Source organism: Neolamprologus brichardi, chromosome 5, assembly GCF_056152115.1.
Source record: "Neolamprologus brichardi isolate AB-2024 chromosome 5, ASM5615211v1, whole genome shotgun sequence".
Taxonomy (NCBI): Eukaryota; Metazoa; Chordata; class Actinopteri; order Cichliformes; family Cichlidae; genus Neolamprologus; species Neolamprologus brichardi.
The window spans coordinates 22796615-22815897 of NC_142108.1; the positions used below are offsets into that span (position 1 = coordinate 22796615).

At 39.6% G+C, this 19283-nt stretch overlaps 1 protein-coding gene across 4 annotated transcripts in view; it reads right to left on the reverse strand.

Annotated features, from left to right (window-relative positions):
* Nucleotides 1-19283, reverse strand: part of LOC102782189 (glutamate receptor-interacting protein 2-like) — a 164157-nt gene that overhangs the window by 62285 nt on the left and 82589 nt on the right. The window contains exon 1 of one of the 4 annotated variants that reach the window (XM_006783010.2): nt 7567-7613. The exons of the other annotated variants lie outside the window; for them this stretch is intronic. Within the exon in view, the coding sequence (XP_006783073.1) occupies nt 7567-7609 (43 nt within the window). The 5' untranslated portion in view covers nt 7610-7613. Of the gene's footprint in view, nt 1-7566; nt 7614-19283 lie in introns of those variants that run through there. 4 annotated transcript variants of the gene reach the window in all.

Below are 19283 nucleotides of genomic sequence, written 5' to 3' on the forward strand. Positions count from 1 at the left end.
CAAAAACTACAAAATACCGCACATATGAACAGTAACCCTCCCACCCACCCACTCACACACTCAGTAAATATTAAACAGACGGGGGAAAAATGGCAAGATAAGTGTGTTGTACATGTGCACACACAGTGACCTGTACACATACAAGTTCTGTCACCTCTTGCACAATTTTTTACACCCACTCTCCAAACTCTCTCTCTCTCTCTCTCTCTCTCTCACACACACACACACACACACGCACACACACACACACACACACACACACACACACACACACACACACACACACACACACAGAGTAGATGTCTCACCCAGAGTGTCTATGGAAGGAACAAGCAGTAATTAGGGTGGTTAATAGCTTGTCTGTTGTAGTAATTGCTGCCTGTATGGATCTGGTTGGAGGGTAGAATAGGGGTGCAGCAGAGGGGTCTCATCAACACTTTAGTTCTAATGGTCTCATGTCTCTCTCTCTCTCCTCGCTCTGTGTCACCTCTTTATCTCTTTCTTGCCAAGCTAAACTCTTGCTGAAGTTTATCTGTGACAAACTTTCTAAAGCAGATGACACAGAATATTCATCAGTACAGCATCCATCTGAAATAGACAGTTAACCAAAAGATGTTCTTTTTTGGGTATTTATATTTATTATAATGACCGAAACTGCTATAACATAATTTGTTCCTATAATATTGTTTTACTCTCCCAGAGTAAATGCTTCACTGCTCACAGCCTCTCTTTTTTGCCTCATCAGAAACAAAACATATTTTAAGGACATCAAGAACAGTGCTATAAGGGAAAAAATGTTTTTTTTTAAGATCTGCAATTGCAAGAAAAAAATGACATTTCTTCAAGATATGAAGAAAATCAATTCAAGAAGTACAGCTGATATAAGCTATGTAAAGGAGAAATGGCTGGCTTTCACTTCTCACCTGAAGGCTATATTTTTTTCTGCATTAAAATATGCCACACAAAAATACTGAATATTGTGCTGAAATGTTTAGTTAATATCATGGTCTCACTGTTAAGCACAGGCACTGTGATACAGAAGTTTTTCTCTGTGGGTTTTAGTAACATGATTAATATACAGGTGTTTTACAAATTAAATCCAGAACAACATTGTCTGCCTGCCAGACAAATCTGATACACATGTTGCAAATAAAGATGTATCAACATATTCTTAAAATCAAAACCAATATGTACAATATGTGCTCTGAATGATACAAGATTGAAAGTTTAGCATTCTCATGACAGATGGTTTTACTGGTATTGGTATTTAACCCTTTAAAACCGGTCGGAGCGGCATGCTCTGTTTTGCATAACTATTTTTAAATCCCGGTAGCTCTGCAACCACATGAGCTAGCGCAATAATTTTTTTTGCATATGAAACCGGAGGAGTTGTACTTACATCTTATGCCATCAGCTTGTCCTTGGTCACAGTTTCCTTCCACATATAGCTTTGCAAAAACTGCATAAAAAGCGCTTGCAGCAACAAAAACATAATATCCCAGAAACACGCTTTGCCGATCCGATCAGCTGTTCATAACACTTCCTACAGTGGATTAGACGTCAGCGCGAACTATCCCATGTCCGCCATGACCTGCCCGAAACCGGAAGTGACGTCATTTTCGCGGAAATGTAGTTTTTTACCGCCTGGGCCTCAATGAGCCTATACTGGTGTTTTTAAAAGTTATCTTTGACTTTATGACTTTCTGTGTCGTTTCTGGGATGCTTTTTTGTGCAACTTTTTTGTATTTACAGTTTTGAGGGATAAGCCTCTTAAATTTCTCTAACTAGAAATATATGTTAAAAAAACAAAAACGATTTTAAATTTTTTTGTAGTTTATTGCACTTTTTTGCAATTTATGTAATTACTATGCACTTAATTCATACATATTATTAAAATCTAGGCTGTAATGATTGTATTGATGTATAGCAACTTGAAATGCTCCCAAAAATGGCACTACAGCATGTAAAAATATAATATAAGCTCTGGCGGACTTGGTTCTATGGTAGGTCTTAAAGGGTTAACAATAAAGCTTAGAAAGGCAGGAGATATAAAAAGGTAAAAATAAAAAAAAAATTGAAGTCAAATATTATGTAGTGAAAAACTGAGTTTTGTACAACAAGTACAGTTGTACAAATAGGAATTTTTAACGATAAGAAAGGCCAAAAATTAAATTTACTGTTTTTGATTTCCCAACCAAATTGTAAGATTTTAACATTAGTACCTCCAGCAATGTGGAGAATATTGGATATTGCAAATAAATATTAAGTTATTGAGTAAGGAGGATTTTGTACACCGTCATGAAAATGGTAAAAAGCAATTCCATGACTGAACTAAAGATTATTGTAGTTACTGAAATTACAAGCAGGCATCTCCTTCTTGTTGTGTTGAGCTGACAGGGTGATGGTCTTTATCAACAGGAAAACTGTAAAACTTGTGAAAATATAGTTAGAGGTTTAAAATCTATATGCATCCTTTGATATTTTCCAGTGCCATCTGATGGGCTGGACTGGAGTCTTTGCCAGGCCAATTCTGCCTTATATTTGACACTCCTGCTATAAAAGCTTTATCACCACACACTCTGAAAAACACTGCTGCAAAAATGCACTCCACATCATTCCTGGTCATCTGATTATTGCCATAAAAATACATTGTTGCACGAGATTTCAACTATAAGACACATTAAATGTCACCAAATCCACCATAATAGGAGGCAAACATCCCTAAAAACATGACAAACAAAGTACTGTTGGATTTCAACAAAGATAGAAAAATCTCACAGATGAAGAAAATCAGGCACAAGGAGAAATCAGCTTGACAGTTGTAGGGCAGGAAAAAGATGTCAAAAACACCTTTGAAGTTACAGTTTTGTTTCTTGTGCCAACGCATCTCTGTAGCAGATTCAAACTGATGTTCAGTTAACTAAGTTGAGCTGGTTTTATCAGAGGACCGGCAAAGGAAGAGAAAGAGAAGAGTGATGAAAATGAGAAATAACTGGGTGTTGTGATGAGAAAGACAGCCCCGTCATTAATTAGTCACATGGTTTGATCCCCCGCGCACACTGCCGTGATGCACCTGGAGTAAGCTGCTTGAGGTAAGAGCATTATCTAACTGTCTAAAAATGTAAATGATAGGGAAGAGAACATAATGTGTTAAAGACACAGTAAGAAATGTCCTGTTCTGTCGCTGAAAATATTCAAAAGCAGTTTTCTGTTTCTCTTTTTATAATTAGTGTTATTAATTACAAATGATCAGTCTGAACAATTATACATTCAGTAGTCCCTTTACTAAGTCTACCTTGTTAGGTAGACTTAGGTAGGTTGGGCCCTTTTTACCTTCAAAATAGCCTTAATTCTTTGTCGCATAGATTCAACCAGGTGCTAAAAACATTCCCGAACCTTTTTCAGCATTATACTGGCACGACTAACAAAAGATTTTGGTCTGTATTTACATTACACTGCCGTTCCTCCACATCCCAAAAATGCTCAGTTTGACCGTGGAGACCATTACGAGACACACTGTGCCCATAAAGATGGTCAATAGTAGTCAGGTAAGCTTAAACAATCCTCAAATGGTACTAAAGGACCCATTGTTTACCAAGAAAATATCCCCCTCATTATCTGAATGTTTTAGCAGAAAGCTGGAAACTGTGTTTCCAGTCTTCTGTTGTCCAATATCAGTGAGACTGCTGGAACGGTTGCCTTAGATTCCTGTTCTTGGATGACAGGAGTGGCAGTTGGTGTGGTCTTGTGCTGCTGTAATGCATCTACTTCAAGGTTCCCATCTTGTACATACAGAGATGCTTTTCTGCATGCCTCGGTTCTTCCCCATTTTGATTCATGGTTTGAACTTAAGCAAGTCATCCTGACCATGTCGACATGTCTAAATGTGTTAATTCCATGTCATTGGCAGGCTTGATATTTGCCTTATCTAATGCAAATGTCTAATCATGCTCTTTATAGTTGCACAGGTATACTTAATAGAGGCCAGTGACTGCAGATTGCCACTGATCACTCATTTCTGCATTCTGTTTAGCTGCATTATCGTCATGCTTGTAATCAGAGAACAGATGTCCTGCCAGAGGAGTATAGTTACAACTTGCTGAGCAAAATTCAGTTTGTAGGAAACAACAGAGAAATATGAATGCAACATGCAAAGATGATAATAATTTCTGACATACTCACTGCCTCACAACTGTCACTATTAACAGAGGTGGGAAGTAACAAAGTACACATATATTTTCATTGTACTTAGATAGAATTTTTACTTTTATATCGCACGTTTTCATAAATGGGGTTGTTAAGTTTTTAAGGAGACTTATTATTTCATGTCACTGAATACCTTCTGGATATCAACTCGATTTGAATGTAAATGGAAGGAACAATAAAACTTAGAAGACAACCTTGGTGATCCTTATTGCAGACTAAAGGCAAAAACATATAATTATGGACCAGAATGAATAAAATTTCTGGTGCTACAAAAGAGGAGCAAGCACAAAGGGAATAATCCATTTTCCAAGTTGAACTGTCTAAAACACAAGTATGATCCTTTACAAGTTCAGTCTGAAGGTGCAGGTATGAATTAAAATTTGACTCCACAGCACACAAATGCCTATGAGTCCTCCTCTCCTCCCCTACATAAAACATGATTAGGAAAAATGGGACTGTCCATCTCAGCCACTGTATTAAGGCTGGTGGGGCCTTTGTATATTTATGGATTAATTCAAAGTGCATGAAAATGCATCAATTTGTTGGAAGACGTACTTGCATAATAATCACCATATATTTATGAGGACAATATTCTTTTTTTTTCTTTCCAATAAATAAACTCAAAAAATGAATGACTGGACCTTTAACATGATGATGCTGATTAAATTCACTCACTTAATTCTACCTACAAAATGCTTTATACTGCTTAGAGGTTGAAAATACCAAAGAGCAGTGAATTTTAGAGCAGCAGCACAAGTTGGCTCATCACAGCCTGCATACAAAATCCACACAATGGAAATTTTTATGACTTATTTTTAAGTGATTTTTTTCCCCACACTCCACTATTACAGCTGATTTTGGGGTTCCCACACTTACCAAATCCTGACTGTACATATTTAAATTTTTAGATGTAGAGGCAGAGTTTCCCACTTACAACGTAGGCAACAATCCTACTCTTTTTTTTTTTTTTTTTAGCTTTACTTGAATAAAGAAGTTGAAAGAGTACTTTAATTTTTAAGATTAAAGTAAGTATTTTTAAGACACGCATCTTAACCTCCCCTTAACTGAAGAATGTCTGTACCTTTGCCCACTCTGAATATTAAATTATCGGTGCGGTCAGCTCAGAAAATAAAGAGGATCAAATCAAGCTGTCGGCAGAAAGCCAACGTGGTGATAAAGCTCTCATCATACATTTATTGTATATTTCTGCTTTATATCCTTATCCCTTCAGCAATGGTGAGATTAAATCAGCACCACAAAACAGTGCAAACAGCATAAAGAAGTGAAAAACTGTCTATTTGGTCATATTCTAAGAGACATATGAGAACTACAGTATCAAACTACTTAAAAAAATAAAGTAAAATGTTTTTTTTTGTCACAGTCTTTTAAAATATGCAGTGTTAGGGAATTTAACTTTTCCATTTTAATCTTCTGTAATAATGAATCTAAATTACAGCAATAACTCAAAGCATGCAGTGAAATACGGAACCTCTGTCTGTATCTACATAAAACTAAAAGAAATAAAAGCAGCTTTGTGAGTCTCACTGCATTGTTATCATCTTGGTTAGTCTCTGAGGCCATTTCACAGAATATATCTCCCACTATGTTCATTCGTGCATGAAATAGGATGGTGCTCACCTTATTAATACTCCTGATGCATCTCGTTAACTTTACTACACTAATGTACTGTATGTTGTAGAAGAATAGAATCAGAAATGTGTTATGCTGATATCATGGTTGATAGTTTTGTTTCTTGGCTATGACACCATGTGGAATACTTCAAATTGAATCAATAGCACATAATCTTATAAAACAATATGATACTTTTTCCAAAAGCATTTATACCACTTTGTGATCTAGCACCAGTAATGTGCAAAAGTGTTCTATTGCTGATTAAGTGGTGATCAATTGGTGACCGTGGGTATGAATATGGGCATAAATAGTTGTCTGATCTGTTCGTCCTGCAGTAGACTCATGACCTGTTCAGGATGCATTCTGCCTCTTGCTCATGACAACTGTGATAGGACCTATGACCATGAATTGGAGAAATAGTTAAAAAAAAATATGCATCGATGCATTTGCTTCATTGTTGTTGTTGTTGTTTTTATTTCCTGGGCATAAACCTGACCTCATACAATAGATGTTGATGCGTCTTCACTTATCCAAACGTTTTCCACCTTAAAGGACAAAAAAGTGCACATACAGTATATAAACAGGGTGGACTGGCAGACAGGAGTTTGAGTCACATATCTCATTGGGATCTTTTATTTATTCATTTTAATGAAACTACTTAAGTTTAAGCAATAAAACCTACTTAGTTTGGTTTAGGCAATGCAAAATACTTGGCTTGGTTAAGTCAGTTTAGTTGAAATATGTTAGTTTAAAAATCGATAATATATCAGTTTCAAAGTCATGCTAACTCCAAAAAAACTGCATATTTTGGGTCTATGTACACTGATTGTTTTTAGGGATACCTTAACAAATGGGCTCAGTTGCACCTGTTCAAATTGTTTTTTTGTTTTTTTTTAGTTTAAAGCTTATTTTTCACTATAATGCATCCCATTGGATTAATTCAATATGGCAGAGAGTTATGGACTACGTTATGGACCCTATCAGTCAAGCTAGTTAACCAATGGTAGTGTTCACGGATACCTTCCTGGCTCCAACCTCTTCTCCAAATGTGGTCAAATCAGATTCAATAAGTGCTATGCATAAGACTTTAAAATGATACTTCACAAAACAGCAGGTGATGTCACCGTAGCTACAGCCATCTTATTATACAGTCTATGGTTAAGACATATTAACCATGATGAAGAACCAAATCTTATCTTTGCTCTGCATCATGCAGTATATATGAACATGATCGTTTAAGGTATACCTGAATTCACAAAGTAGTCCTGATAATAACAATCATGGTTTTTCACCAAAGGAGTCCAATTTTGCACAATCTTCCATTCACGGTGAGAATACCACAACACCTAATACAAAAGCATAAATCTGAGACAAGAAAACGGTGACCAAAGAAAATAAGAAAAGAAAAAAAAGAAACACTCCTATCAAATGTGACAAGCATTGTTGTTTGAATTGAGAATAAATAAATAGAAAAGAAAACACACAAAAAAACTATATCAATAGAAAACATGAACAAAGCTGAACACAGAAAAGAGCGCCACCTACAGAAAACTGTTTTTATTATACGAATTCCCAAACAACAGGATGCATCATGGAATTATTGAATGGGAGGCAATTCCTGGGAAATATAGTTCGCACAACAATGCCACCGATAAATAAATAACGAAGAATACAAATTGCAAAACTGTTGAACGCTCAATCAAATAATTTTCCCTCTTCCACACTCACCGACACTGTTTGCCCCAACGTCCCTTCTCAAGCCACAAAACATGACGGCAGACATTGAGTTTTCCTTATTAGTGTACCATCCAAAGAAAAGGCAGAAAGAGACAAACAGAAGCGATAAGAGGACAGAGAAAAGAAGAGACAGAGGGAGAGATGTGGACTGCCGCGCGCTCAGGGAACACAGAGGCGATGATAAGAGATGACTGGCGCTTACGTTACGACCACTCAAGCCCCAAGAGGGAGGGGGTGGGGGAGAGAGAGGTACACAATGTGAAGGGTGGAAGAGAGAGAGAGAGAGTAGGATGAGCTTAGGGAAAAAAGTGAGCGAGTATTAAGGCGCAAAAAAAGGAGAGGGAGATTTTGAGAGTCTGTGTGGGAGAGCAACAAAGAGATAAAATAAGGTGAGAAGGAAAGAGAGTGAAAAACAATTCATTCTATTATGGAAATGCCAGGAGAGAGTATGAGTTCAGTGACTCTGACTATTCATCCATTTAGAGTTCTTTCTCTGAGTTAGCTTGGTTCCTATAATTGCCTAATTTTATAGACCATGTCATATTTTCGACACAGTTTAGGGCAGTAATAGATTGTTTAGTAACACATTTAAGATTAGTTATGGTTATTCTGAGGCACTCAATAAGACCTTTGTGAACCTGTAAAAAAGCTCTAAGTGATCAGGCAATAATTTAGGAGTGGGGTACTGGTGCAAGGATACAAGCTATTTGTTCTTTGATCATTTGTTACTGGTCTATTGCAGCTTGTCTCAGTCATCCTTCAGGTCTTTGACAGGTTACATTCCACCAGAGAAGAATCAGATACCCGGAGAGCCATTTAATATCCATGATGCTGGCACGAGTTTATATTTTTAATTATTTTTGAAACACAACTACTAGTAAATGTAATTTTACTAATGAAGTGTTTCAATGTTTGAAATTATATTGCCTCCCAAAAGGAAGGGAAGCTTCCCCAGCCTTTAAATAGCACCCCTATCAACTTACATATCTAAATGTTAATGCCTGGGGTGCTTCTCAGCAAATGAAGTTAGCTGGGTAATTCTTCCAACAGAAGAATTAAGAATTAAGTATATTGGGGTCTTGCTCACAAGTGATGGGAAAAGGGAGCAGGAGATCGAGAGATGCAATGATGCGCACGCTGTACCGGTCCCTCACCTATGGTCACGAGCTGTGGGAAGTGACCCAAAGAACGAGACTGCGGATATGAGTGGCGGAAATGAGCTTCCTCCGAAGGGTGACTGGCCTCTCCCTTAGAGATAGGGTGAGAAGTTCAGGCATGTGGGAGGAGTAGAGTTACTGCTCCTCCACATCGAAAGAAGCCAGATGAGGTGGTTCAGGCATTTGGTAAAGATGCCTCCTGGGTGAGGTGATCTGGGCATATCCCACCAATAGGAGGCCCCGGGGCAGACCCAGGACATGCTGGAGAGATTGTATCTCTTGGCTGGCCTGGGAACTCCTCGGTGTTCCCCCGGATAAGCTGGAGTAGGTGGCTGGGGAGAGGGAGGTCTGGGTTTCTCTGCTTAGGCTGCTGTCCCCGCGACTGGGCCGCGTATCAAGATGGATGGATTCTTCTAAAAGCCTATCATGCATTCTTAACTTACTTTTTTTCTGAGTGAGTTTTACCACACATAATCTTCCCGCAGAAGAAAGAAAATAATGTCAACTAATGTCAACTGATTTTAAAGGCATTAATAAAGCAAAATCCAATTATTTTGTTATTTTATCTACAATGTCATGTTAAGGAGAGACAGTTGTATCGTGAATATTTGTTTTTGTGGACATAGATATAAAAACATATGTGGATGTAACAAAGCCAGGTAAAGAGAAAGAACATACAATAGTTTAAACAGGTAGGGATATGCTTCTAATGAAAAGTGCTGAGCATAACACAGCAAACAACGTAACATGCTACTAGTCGCATTACATTTTTCTGTAACTCACAATTGCAGTGCTGTACTTTGTAATCTCATTACAGTTACCTATCAGACAACCAATGCTGTTAATTGTGTTACAAAGGTTCTTCAATTATCCACTGAGACGAAAAACAATCAATTAAGGGTGTGTTTTTTTCCCCCTGAACTACAATCAGATGACTTCAGTTCCTCTGGAGGTAGAATGAAAGTAACAAAGTAATCTACAATGTTTAGGATTGGAGACATTAATAATACTGTCATTTTTATTGCATGAAAGGAGAGCTGGCAGATGGTAGCACAGCATGAGGCCAAAAAGAACAATCCTCCACCCTACGACTCAACCTCTGCCAAACAGCCAAAGCTTAATTTTCAACAGGTACCAAAAGCAGTGATATGCAGTAAGACATATAGCACTGAACCCTTCATTTCTAACTATGCTTGTTTCCACAGCAGAATCACTGTGGCCACAACATGCTAATATTTGAAGAATTTAAGAGACATCTTGTGTTTTTCCTCACCAAGAAAGAGCATTGACTCAGTGTGTGGGACTACGCCCTAAGCTTTATATTTTTAACTGGTAAATATGTGGTATTGCATATATCACCTCAAACAGGGACGACAACAAGCAGTGTGTAGTGTTAATATTCAAGAAAGTGTGGACTAAAAGTCAGAGTTACATACAGGGAGGTAAATATTTTTGAGAGCAGTGAGTTTGTGTGGAGGTATAAAAGAAGTGAGCAGTGATTAAAGTGAAACAGCAAGAAAGGACTCCTTCCAGACATCCCACTTCTCCTTCTACTCTTTTACACTCATATTTTTGTGATACTTCCAAAAAGTCAAAACCCTCAACAAGATTAACTTGCTATATAACTCAAGTTATAAACTATCGAAAATCTAACTGAGAAAAACATGTCCAAAATTTGTTGTTTAGGATTACGTGTTAGTTACTGCATTCATGTTAGGTTCAGTTTGTAGAAAGACAGGCCCAAAACAATTAGAAAAAAATGTGCAGATATGTTAAATTTAAACATTTCCTCAGGCTTTTTCTAAGCTTCTGAGTTAATGAAAAGCAAAACTTTATGAAATAGAAATACAAGTGCTTAGGCAAAGAAAAAGAAAATATAATCAAGCTAAATAATAGTGAATAAATAATAAATGAAATATAAAGGGTCCCATATCAATTTATTGTTACCTCGTATGTATGTTTTCCACGCCTGCATACTTACACTTTATTTTTTCACTGTTATAGTCCCTTTTCTCAGATCATTTATCTCTCTCCTTTTTTTCCTTCCAATCTTCTCATTTTCCTTCTCTTACTTTCTCCAGCTCTCCAGCTATCTGCCTGAGGGTTATTTTGTTTTCCTGCTGTCTACAGTCATCAAAGCAATGCAGAGAAACACACACACATACAGTAAATACAAGCATATTTGGCATGGTTTTACATACATGCATTCACAAATGCTCTGAATGCACAAAAACCATGGACAAATCTATTCGGTGGCTGGGTGAGGGGGGTAGACATTAATAACCGTAGTTATTGCTCTCTCTCTCTCTCTCCCTCATGGCTAGTTAGTTGTGAACGTTGCACGCCCTGAACAGCGTGACCTAGATTCATCCAAAACAGCTCAACCACACATCTTTACATCAGCAGAGGTTCTGAGTCACATTGCTCAGTCTAGTCTAGCTACAAATCACTCAGCACTCGATGCCAGCAAGACACACAACTGTGCACATTTTGTTCCTAGAACAGTTAACCCGGTGGATTATATAACATGCTAACTTCACCATATATACTTTGAGCTTGCTGCTTTGACATCTCCAGCAATGTTGGAACAATACAGAGCTGTTCCAGTTTGGTTCCATGATCATAAACTGAAATTGCATGACTTCTCCTGGTTCTAAGTTTTAGCAACGAATTTCCAAATCTGTCACACTAAGAAACGCACAGGATCCTACAATGTGTAGAGCTTTCAGCATCTCAAGGCAGCTTTCATCTTGCGACTGTGGAGCTTCTTAACTTTTAACTACCTTAGAAAACATCGCCATCTATATATGGCAGATTAGGCTTTCCCTGAGTTTTTGCACTCTGTCGTCTCCAGAGACGAAGTACTGCATAGAGCCCCAGTCAAACCTTGCCAACCCTTCTTTTGAAGCGCCTTGAGGCAACTTTTGTTGTGATTTGGCGCTATATAAATAAAATTGAATTAAAATTGAATTGAATTGAATTTTGGTTACCACTGACACTGCAGTTCTTCTAAACTGCATTGCTCCTCCTCAATATAAAAAAATAAAATAAACAAAAAACACTGGGCTCGAACGCCTGCCTTGTTCTGCTCGTCATCCACTCCAGTGTTGCCCACCAGTGGTTTCAGCCCTTTTACTCATTCTTAAGTAATTGCATACACTTTCAAGTAACAATCTGATCTTTAGCTCTACATTTATAGAAACTTCATTTGTACTTCTGAAGCTTCATCCATGTACACTACATTTCTGGAAACATGGCTTGAGATTAACCCTCTAATCTTAACTGTAAGATTTTGAAGTCAACTACTCTGTAATACTGTGCTTGTCACAACACCCAAGACTGAATGTTAAGACTTGTTTTCCAATCTGTTTCATTTTGATGAGCCATTACGTCATGTGTTTTTTATGTAAAAATGTATGTGCCGAAAGTCAGAAGTAGAAACTTTGGTGTATTCTGTAATAGATAAGCAAGTCCCATCTTTTTTCTGTTTGTTTGAAGAAACTCATAAAACCATACCATGACGTATGGTTGCACACAAGCTGTCAGACAAGGTTGAAGTCACAGGGATAACATGATTGTGTTCTTTTTTCAGAGTAGCTGTTTAGTTGAGCAAGTGCTGTGAGGCTCTAAAAGTTTTGAAACTGGTATGAGTCACTGTTTTCAAGATTACTTTTGGCACTTTTACAATTATTAGAGAACTCAGAGACTGGATTGACATAAAATAAAAGTCCTGGAGTATAACTGAACTCAGAGCCTCGTACAAACACACACACGTAAATTAACACACACTGCTCTGCTGACAGGGCACCATAAAAGTGTATAAACTGTCACAAAAAAGAAAAGTCATTGAGAGTTTTGTTGCGACAGAAAACCACAATAGAAACATTAACTTGTGTAGTTACTTGTGCCATATTTACGCTAAATTTACATGTTTGTTTACCCCAGAATGAAGTCAATCTACATGAGAAAAGCAAACAGATAAGTAAACTGCTGTCAACCAACAAGCAGTCATATTAATGTAATTTCATATATATACAATCATAAATGAGTCACGCAGGAGTTTTGATGCAAACAACGTAATACACCAGGAGTGCATGATGTTTGCTTGTAGCTGTCTTGTAGTCAGTCAGCTTTTATTGGCCTAACCGGTTTAAGCATTCTTTAACTGCCATGCTATCATTGTTGAGAGCAAAAATCACATTGCATTTTTTAAAGTGTGAAGTTTGATAAAGATTTACCTTTTTAAACTCCTTCAAAAATATCTCCATTTGTAAACAGGTTATAGCAAATTCTTAGCCAAGACAGCTACTGGTTCTTCAGGAACGCCAATGACTAACAGATAGATCCCAGACTAATGTAACTAAATCACACTAAACTAAGTTGCCTCGTACTGTGCTTAAACACAACTGTGTGTACTCCCCTGCTGGCCTGAACCCATGCTGCTTTCAATGAACGCATCATTTTCTCTTTCATGGACATGTGCTTTTTTAAAACCACTCGTAATCAGTATGAATTTCATGATTGTTTGTATTTTACCGCCTAATTGGAGAAGTGATGACACACAGTCCTTTCACGTATTTGTTAATTACTTAACAAAGCCATTTTTACAGATGTGCCTGCCACTGAGGAAGCATTGAAAATCTGTGTTGGGACACACACAGCGATCACACTACGTGATCTGTGTCCGAGTCCAGCTGTATTGCAGCATGCAGCAATCATACTAGTTGAACAAATTGCACTCTTGGGGCAAACACGCTTGGGCATCATAGCCTGAGGGTGTGACATTAAGCTTAACACTTAAAAACCAAGAGATACACACCACAAATCATGTTTTCCTGCCCATATATAACACAAGCGGGCTAAGTTACTAAATAGCTACACCCTGGAGGAAGGTTTCCAAAAGGTCTGACCTAAATCTAAGCAAATATGGACAAATAAAAAACATTAAAAAAAATAAATACATTAAAAAAATGTGCATCAATTTGTGATGTATAGCACAATCTGTTAGTTAGTTTCCCATGCATGAATGAATCCCACCAGGGCATCCCTGTAAGGGCTTTCCTCAAAATTTCCTCCAAAAATTAAAAAAAAACATGAAGGGAAGATGAACATACACACTATAGTAAAGAGAGAGAGAGTTGGAGATGGAAGGAGGCAAAATTGTGAAGAATATGACTCATGTAATCTTGCTCCTCCAGACACACACAATCCAGATACTCTTGAGAGCACATTTTATGTTGCACATGGTCAGAGTTTTTCCTCAGCTTGCGTTGCACTCTCTCTCCTCTCCTGGTCTGCTTTTCCCTCCTTCTCTCTCTCACTCTCAATCTGTGGGTTTCAAGTGCAAATGAATCCACACAGGATTATGCATAAGTACTTTGAAGTGGCAAATGATGGCCTCCTGTGGCTCAGTGCAGGAAACACGCAAACTGACAGACACACGTAACATGCAATCTCACACCCATGTGTGTGCCTGTACAGGCATGTACTTTTGTACATGGAATGGTCACTTCATATCCACTCATTCGCACATACAGTAATAGTATTTGGTTAAAAAAAACACATTTATATCTGTATCTAAAGGAAGAGCATGGAAACATAAACATATATGCAATGGTCAGCTATCTCACCTGCATTCTTGGACAGGAGTACCACATGCTAGTTAATAATTTGAGTTTACGGAAATGGTAGATTCAAATAACTAAGGTTAACTACTTTTGCCAGCACGCCTGTTTGCTTGTGTAATAGAGATGGTCAAGTGTGAAAAGTTCCTGGTTGAAAGCCTGTTTATTCTATTAAGGTATTTGTTGTCCTACTATAAAGCAGCTTGTTGCTTGTTGCTATGAAGAACAAATATATGTTGCCACAAAAAGCAGGGCAGGTATTTTATTTGACCAAAAGTTAGACTACATGTTAAAGTAGTTAAATCTTAATTTCGATATCTAAGGTTTTTCACCATGGTTCTTGGTAAAGGAATAGTTTTTAGTGGAGTAGTGCAAGCTCAAAGAATAATCTTCAGGATGCATTGTAAGTTTCGTTATTTTCTCTTTTTAATGTAGTTTCAAGATAATGTTGTTTTTGTGTTTGCTATGAGCATCAAATGTATCTGTCTGCTTAACATTTGCTCTCATTTGAAGCCCTGTACCTCCATTTCACTCTCTTTAATTCCAGTTTTCTTTCTCTCTGAGTCTATATCTCCCCCTGCTGTGCATCTCAATTCTATCACTCTAATAGCTCCCTACGCTGCAGGACACAAATGAGGACAGATGGAGACTAAAAATCTGTCTAAGAGCAACACTAGAGATGGAAAATGAGGAAAATAGGAACACAGAAGATTAATACAGGAGTAGAGAAAGCTCTCTTTCAATCCAACTTTGTCCAGCTATTGGTAGGATTTCTTGATTAGCCACTTCTTCTATCAGACATGTCGCCCAGGGACCTATACATCAATGATGGTTCCTCTTCTTGCTCTTCTTCTTTCTCAGGTGTCTGCTGCCTAAGGTATTCATTAAGCATGTGATCAGTTATGCTTATCTTCCTGATGGACTCATGGATCTATGTTGTTTCTTCTGGATAGTGGTTCTGACAGTCACTCAGCCTCCCTCCTTCCGCTTAGCGTACAGTCTCATGGTGCCTAGATCTTGTCTTTTCCATTCTGCTGGTGGTTGCAACTTTTCTAGTGGGTCTTCATGGTTTTCCATTGCCTGTAGGATTCCCACGTAGCTGTCATTGAAGTCTGCAATGTTGCCTTCTAGTAGTCCAATACCCTCAATCCTGACTACCTTCTCTCTCTTCGTTACCATCCAACTATACTTTACTAGTTTGAATGACATTCTAACGTCACTGCTGTAGATCCTAGTGGTGTGAATCAGTGAATCAATGTCTCATTCACTCCTGGCATACATCTTGATGTCATCCATGTATAGTAGTTGGCTGATGATTGCTCCATTTCATAGTCAGTATCCATAGCCAGTCTTGTTAATGATCTGACTGAGGGGATTCAGGTCTATGTAGAACAGCAGTGGGGACAGAGCATCTCCTTGGTAAATCCCTCAATTGATGAGGACTTTTGCAACTGGCTTAAAGGTGGTTCACCACATTCCCATTGACTTCCTGGTCAAGGCTCTTAGGGTCCTGTTGATCTTGTACAGTTCTAGTCATTCCAAGATCCATGTGTGTTGCATTGAATTGTAGGCTTTCTTGTAGTCAGTCCAGGTGGTGTACAGGTTGGTCAGTCTGGTCTTACAGTCTCAAGCAACTGTTCTATCTACCAGTAGTTGATGTCCAGTGTTTCTGTCCATTCCTTTCTGTGTCCCCACTTATGTATTGAACAATGTACCAATTCATCTTAGCTGCAATGATTCCTGACAGGCAGGTTATTGGTCAGTAGTTTGACGGGACCAGTCTCTTCTGGGGATCCTTGGTGATCTGGACTGTCCGACCTTCAGTTAGCCATTTTTGGTGTGTCTCATCCATTAGCAACTGGTTCACCAGCTGGAAACCTGCAGTCAGCTGAGACCGAAGAAGTCACTTAGATGAGTGACAAAACGTTTCTCCCACTGAAAACGCTACGTCCAGATAAACAGAATCAACCTTTTGGGATTTACTTACCTGGATGAGTGAGCATGCATCAAGAAATTTATCGAGAAATTAGTTTGATTAGATTTTAAAAATTCTCTACACAAATTCTTTGCTTCCATGTATAACGCACGTCTCACCTGGATTTGCGACTAAAAACAGACCTGCAAAACAAACGTATTTCCAAGCGGCCTATGAATAAAAATTTTGGAAAAAAAAATAAGCCCATGTAGCTACCAGTTTTAAACAAAAATATTGATAACACAATGGCAACAGTGATGATGATGCTAGCACAGTTAAACAGATGGGAAGAAAAGCTACCTTTTTAGCTCCTCCATCCACTGCTGTTTCTTTTACACAGCAAAAAATCAGCAGTAAGCCTCCAGAGGTTGTATTAAAATATGCAGATAACGTGTTAACCTAGGCTGGTTTACCAAGTTTAAATTATACTGCTTACTGAAGGCTGACAGCAGCCGTCCAATTTTGCATGGAAGCAATACCTGCAGCAAACAGGGTTGAGTCTAAAAGGGGGGGGGGGGGGGGGGAGGGGGGGGGGCATCGGGTGTATTAGACCATATTAACTTCAAGGCTTTCATAATATTTTTCAGATTAAAAGTGAGATAATATAAACTATTTTATGAATTAAGGTACATTCATATTTAAAAATATAAAAATTTAAGCTTTTTTCACAAGCTAGTAAAAATGTACATGGGCCATTAAACTGACCTGAGGGTTGTTAAGTTGGACACTGCATTATTATTAATATTAATTAATGTCTGCACCCTCATAACATCTGTTTTTAGCAACACAATACTGGAAGAGCATATGGGAGAAGGACGCAACCCATAACGGCAATGCTCAGTGGCTAGCGGATCTGAGGGCAGACCACAGCGACCTCCCCGAACAGGCTCCAGTAACCATCACAGTAGCAGATATCCAAGAAAGGGTCTCCAGTATGAAGAGTTGGACAGCACCAGGCCCTGACATGGTTCACGCTGAAGAAGCTGACTGCACTCCACGAGCGCCTGGCAGCACAAATGAACCAGCTGCTAGTTGACGGAATAGCTAACCAAAGGCCGGACAGTCCTGATCCTCAAGGACCCCCAGAAGGGACCGGACCCCTCCAACTACCGAGCAATAACCTGCCTCAGCACCACGTGGAAGCTCCTGTCAGGCAACATAGCGGCTAAGATGAACAGGCACATGGGTCAACACATGAGCGGGGCACAGAAAGGGATGGGCAAGAATTCCAGAGGCGCAAAACACCAGCTACTGGCAGACCAAGCAGTCAGCCGAGACTGCAGGACCAGACTGACCAACCTGTGCACTGCCTGGATTGATTACAAGAAGGCCTATGACCCAATGCCCCACACCTGGATCCTGGAATGCCTAGAACTATATAATATCAACAGGACCCTGAGAGCCTTCATCAGGAACTCAATGGGGATGTGGCGGACAACACTGGAGGCCAACCTCAAGCCCATAGGACAAGTCACCATCAAGTGCGGGATCTACCAAGGAGATGCTCTGTCTCCACTGCTGTTCTGCATAGGCCTGTACCCCCTCAGTGAGATAATTGACAAGACTGGCTACGGATAACGACTACGGAATGGAGCAGCTGTCAGCTACCTCCTGTACATGGATGACATCAAGCTGTATGCCAAGAGTGAACGAGACATCAATTCACTGATCTACACCACCAGGATATACAGCAATGACATTGGAATGTCGTTCGGGCTGGAGAAGTGTAGTCGGATGGTAACAAAGAGAGGGAAGGTAGTCAGAATGGGGGGGGGATCAAACTACCAGAAGGCAACATTGCAGACATAGAGGACAGTTACAAGTACCTGGGGATCCCGCAGGCAAATGGGAACCATGAAGAGGCCGCTAGGAAAGCTGCAACCACCAAGTACCTGCAGAGGGTCAGGCAAGTCCTGAGGAGTCAGCTGAATGGTAAGAACAAGATCCGGGCTATCAACACCTACGCCCTGCCCATGATCAGGTACCCTGCTGGGGTAATAGGCTGGCCAAAGGAGGAGATAGAAGCCACTGACATCAAGACAAGAAAGTTCCTTACCATGCATGGAGGGTTTCACCCTAAGTCCAGCACCCTGAGGCTGTACGCTAAGCAGAAGGAAGGGGGCCGGGGACTGGTGAGTGTCAGCACCACAGTCCAGGATGAGACAAGCAACATCCACGAATGCACGGAAGCACTAATCATGCCAGCACAGGAACAAGCACTAAGCACAAGATCCATTGAGGCTGGGGTCTATCACACCAGGCAAGAACCCAGGTGCAGGCTGTGTAAAGATGCTCCAGAGACAATCCAGCACATAATAGCAGGGTGTAAGATGCTGGAAGGCAAGGCATACATGGAACGCCATAACCAAGTGGCCAGCATAGTGTACAGAAACATCTGTGCCGAGTATAACCTGGAAGTCCCAAGGTCAAAATGGGAGATGCCCCCAAGGGTGATAGAGAATGACCGAGCTAAGATCCTGTGGGACTTCCAGATACAGACGGACAAAATGGTGGTGGCTAACCAACCGGACATAGTGGTGGTAGACAAACAGAAGAAGATGGCCGTAGTGATCGATGTAGCGGTTCCGAATGACAGCAACATCAGGAAGAAGGAACACGAGAAGCTCAAGAAATACCAAGGGCTCAGAGAAGAGCTCGAGAAGATGTGGAGGGTGAAGGTGATGGTGGTCCCAGTGGTAATCGGAGCACTAGGTGCAGTGACTCCCAAGCTAGGCGAGTTGCTCCAGCAGATCCCGGGAACAACAGCGGAGATCTCTGTCCAGAAGAGTGCAGTCCTAGGAACAGCTAAGATACTGCGCAGGACCCTCAAGCTCCCAGGCCTCTGGTAGAGGACCCGAGCTTGAAGGATTGACCGCCCACAGGGGCGAGTGGGGATTTTTTTTTTTAATATATATATATATAATTAGTTTTCCCATTTTCACAAATAGTACA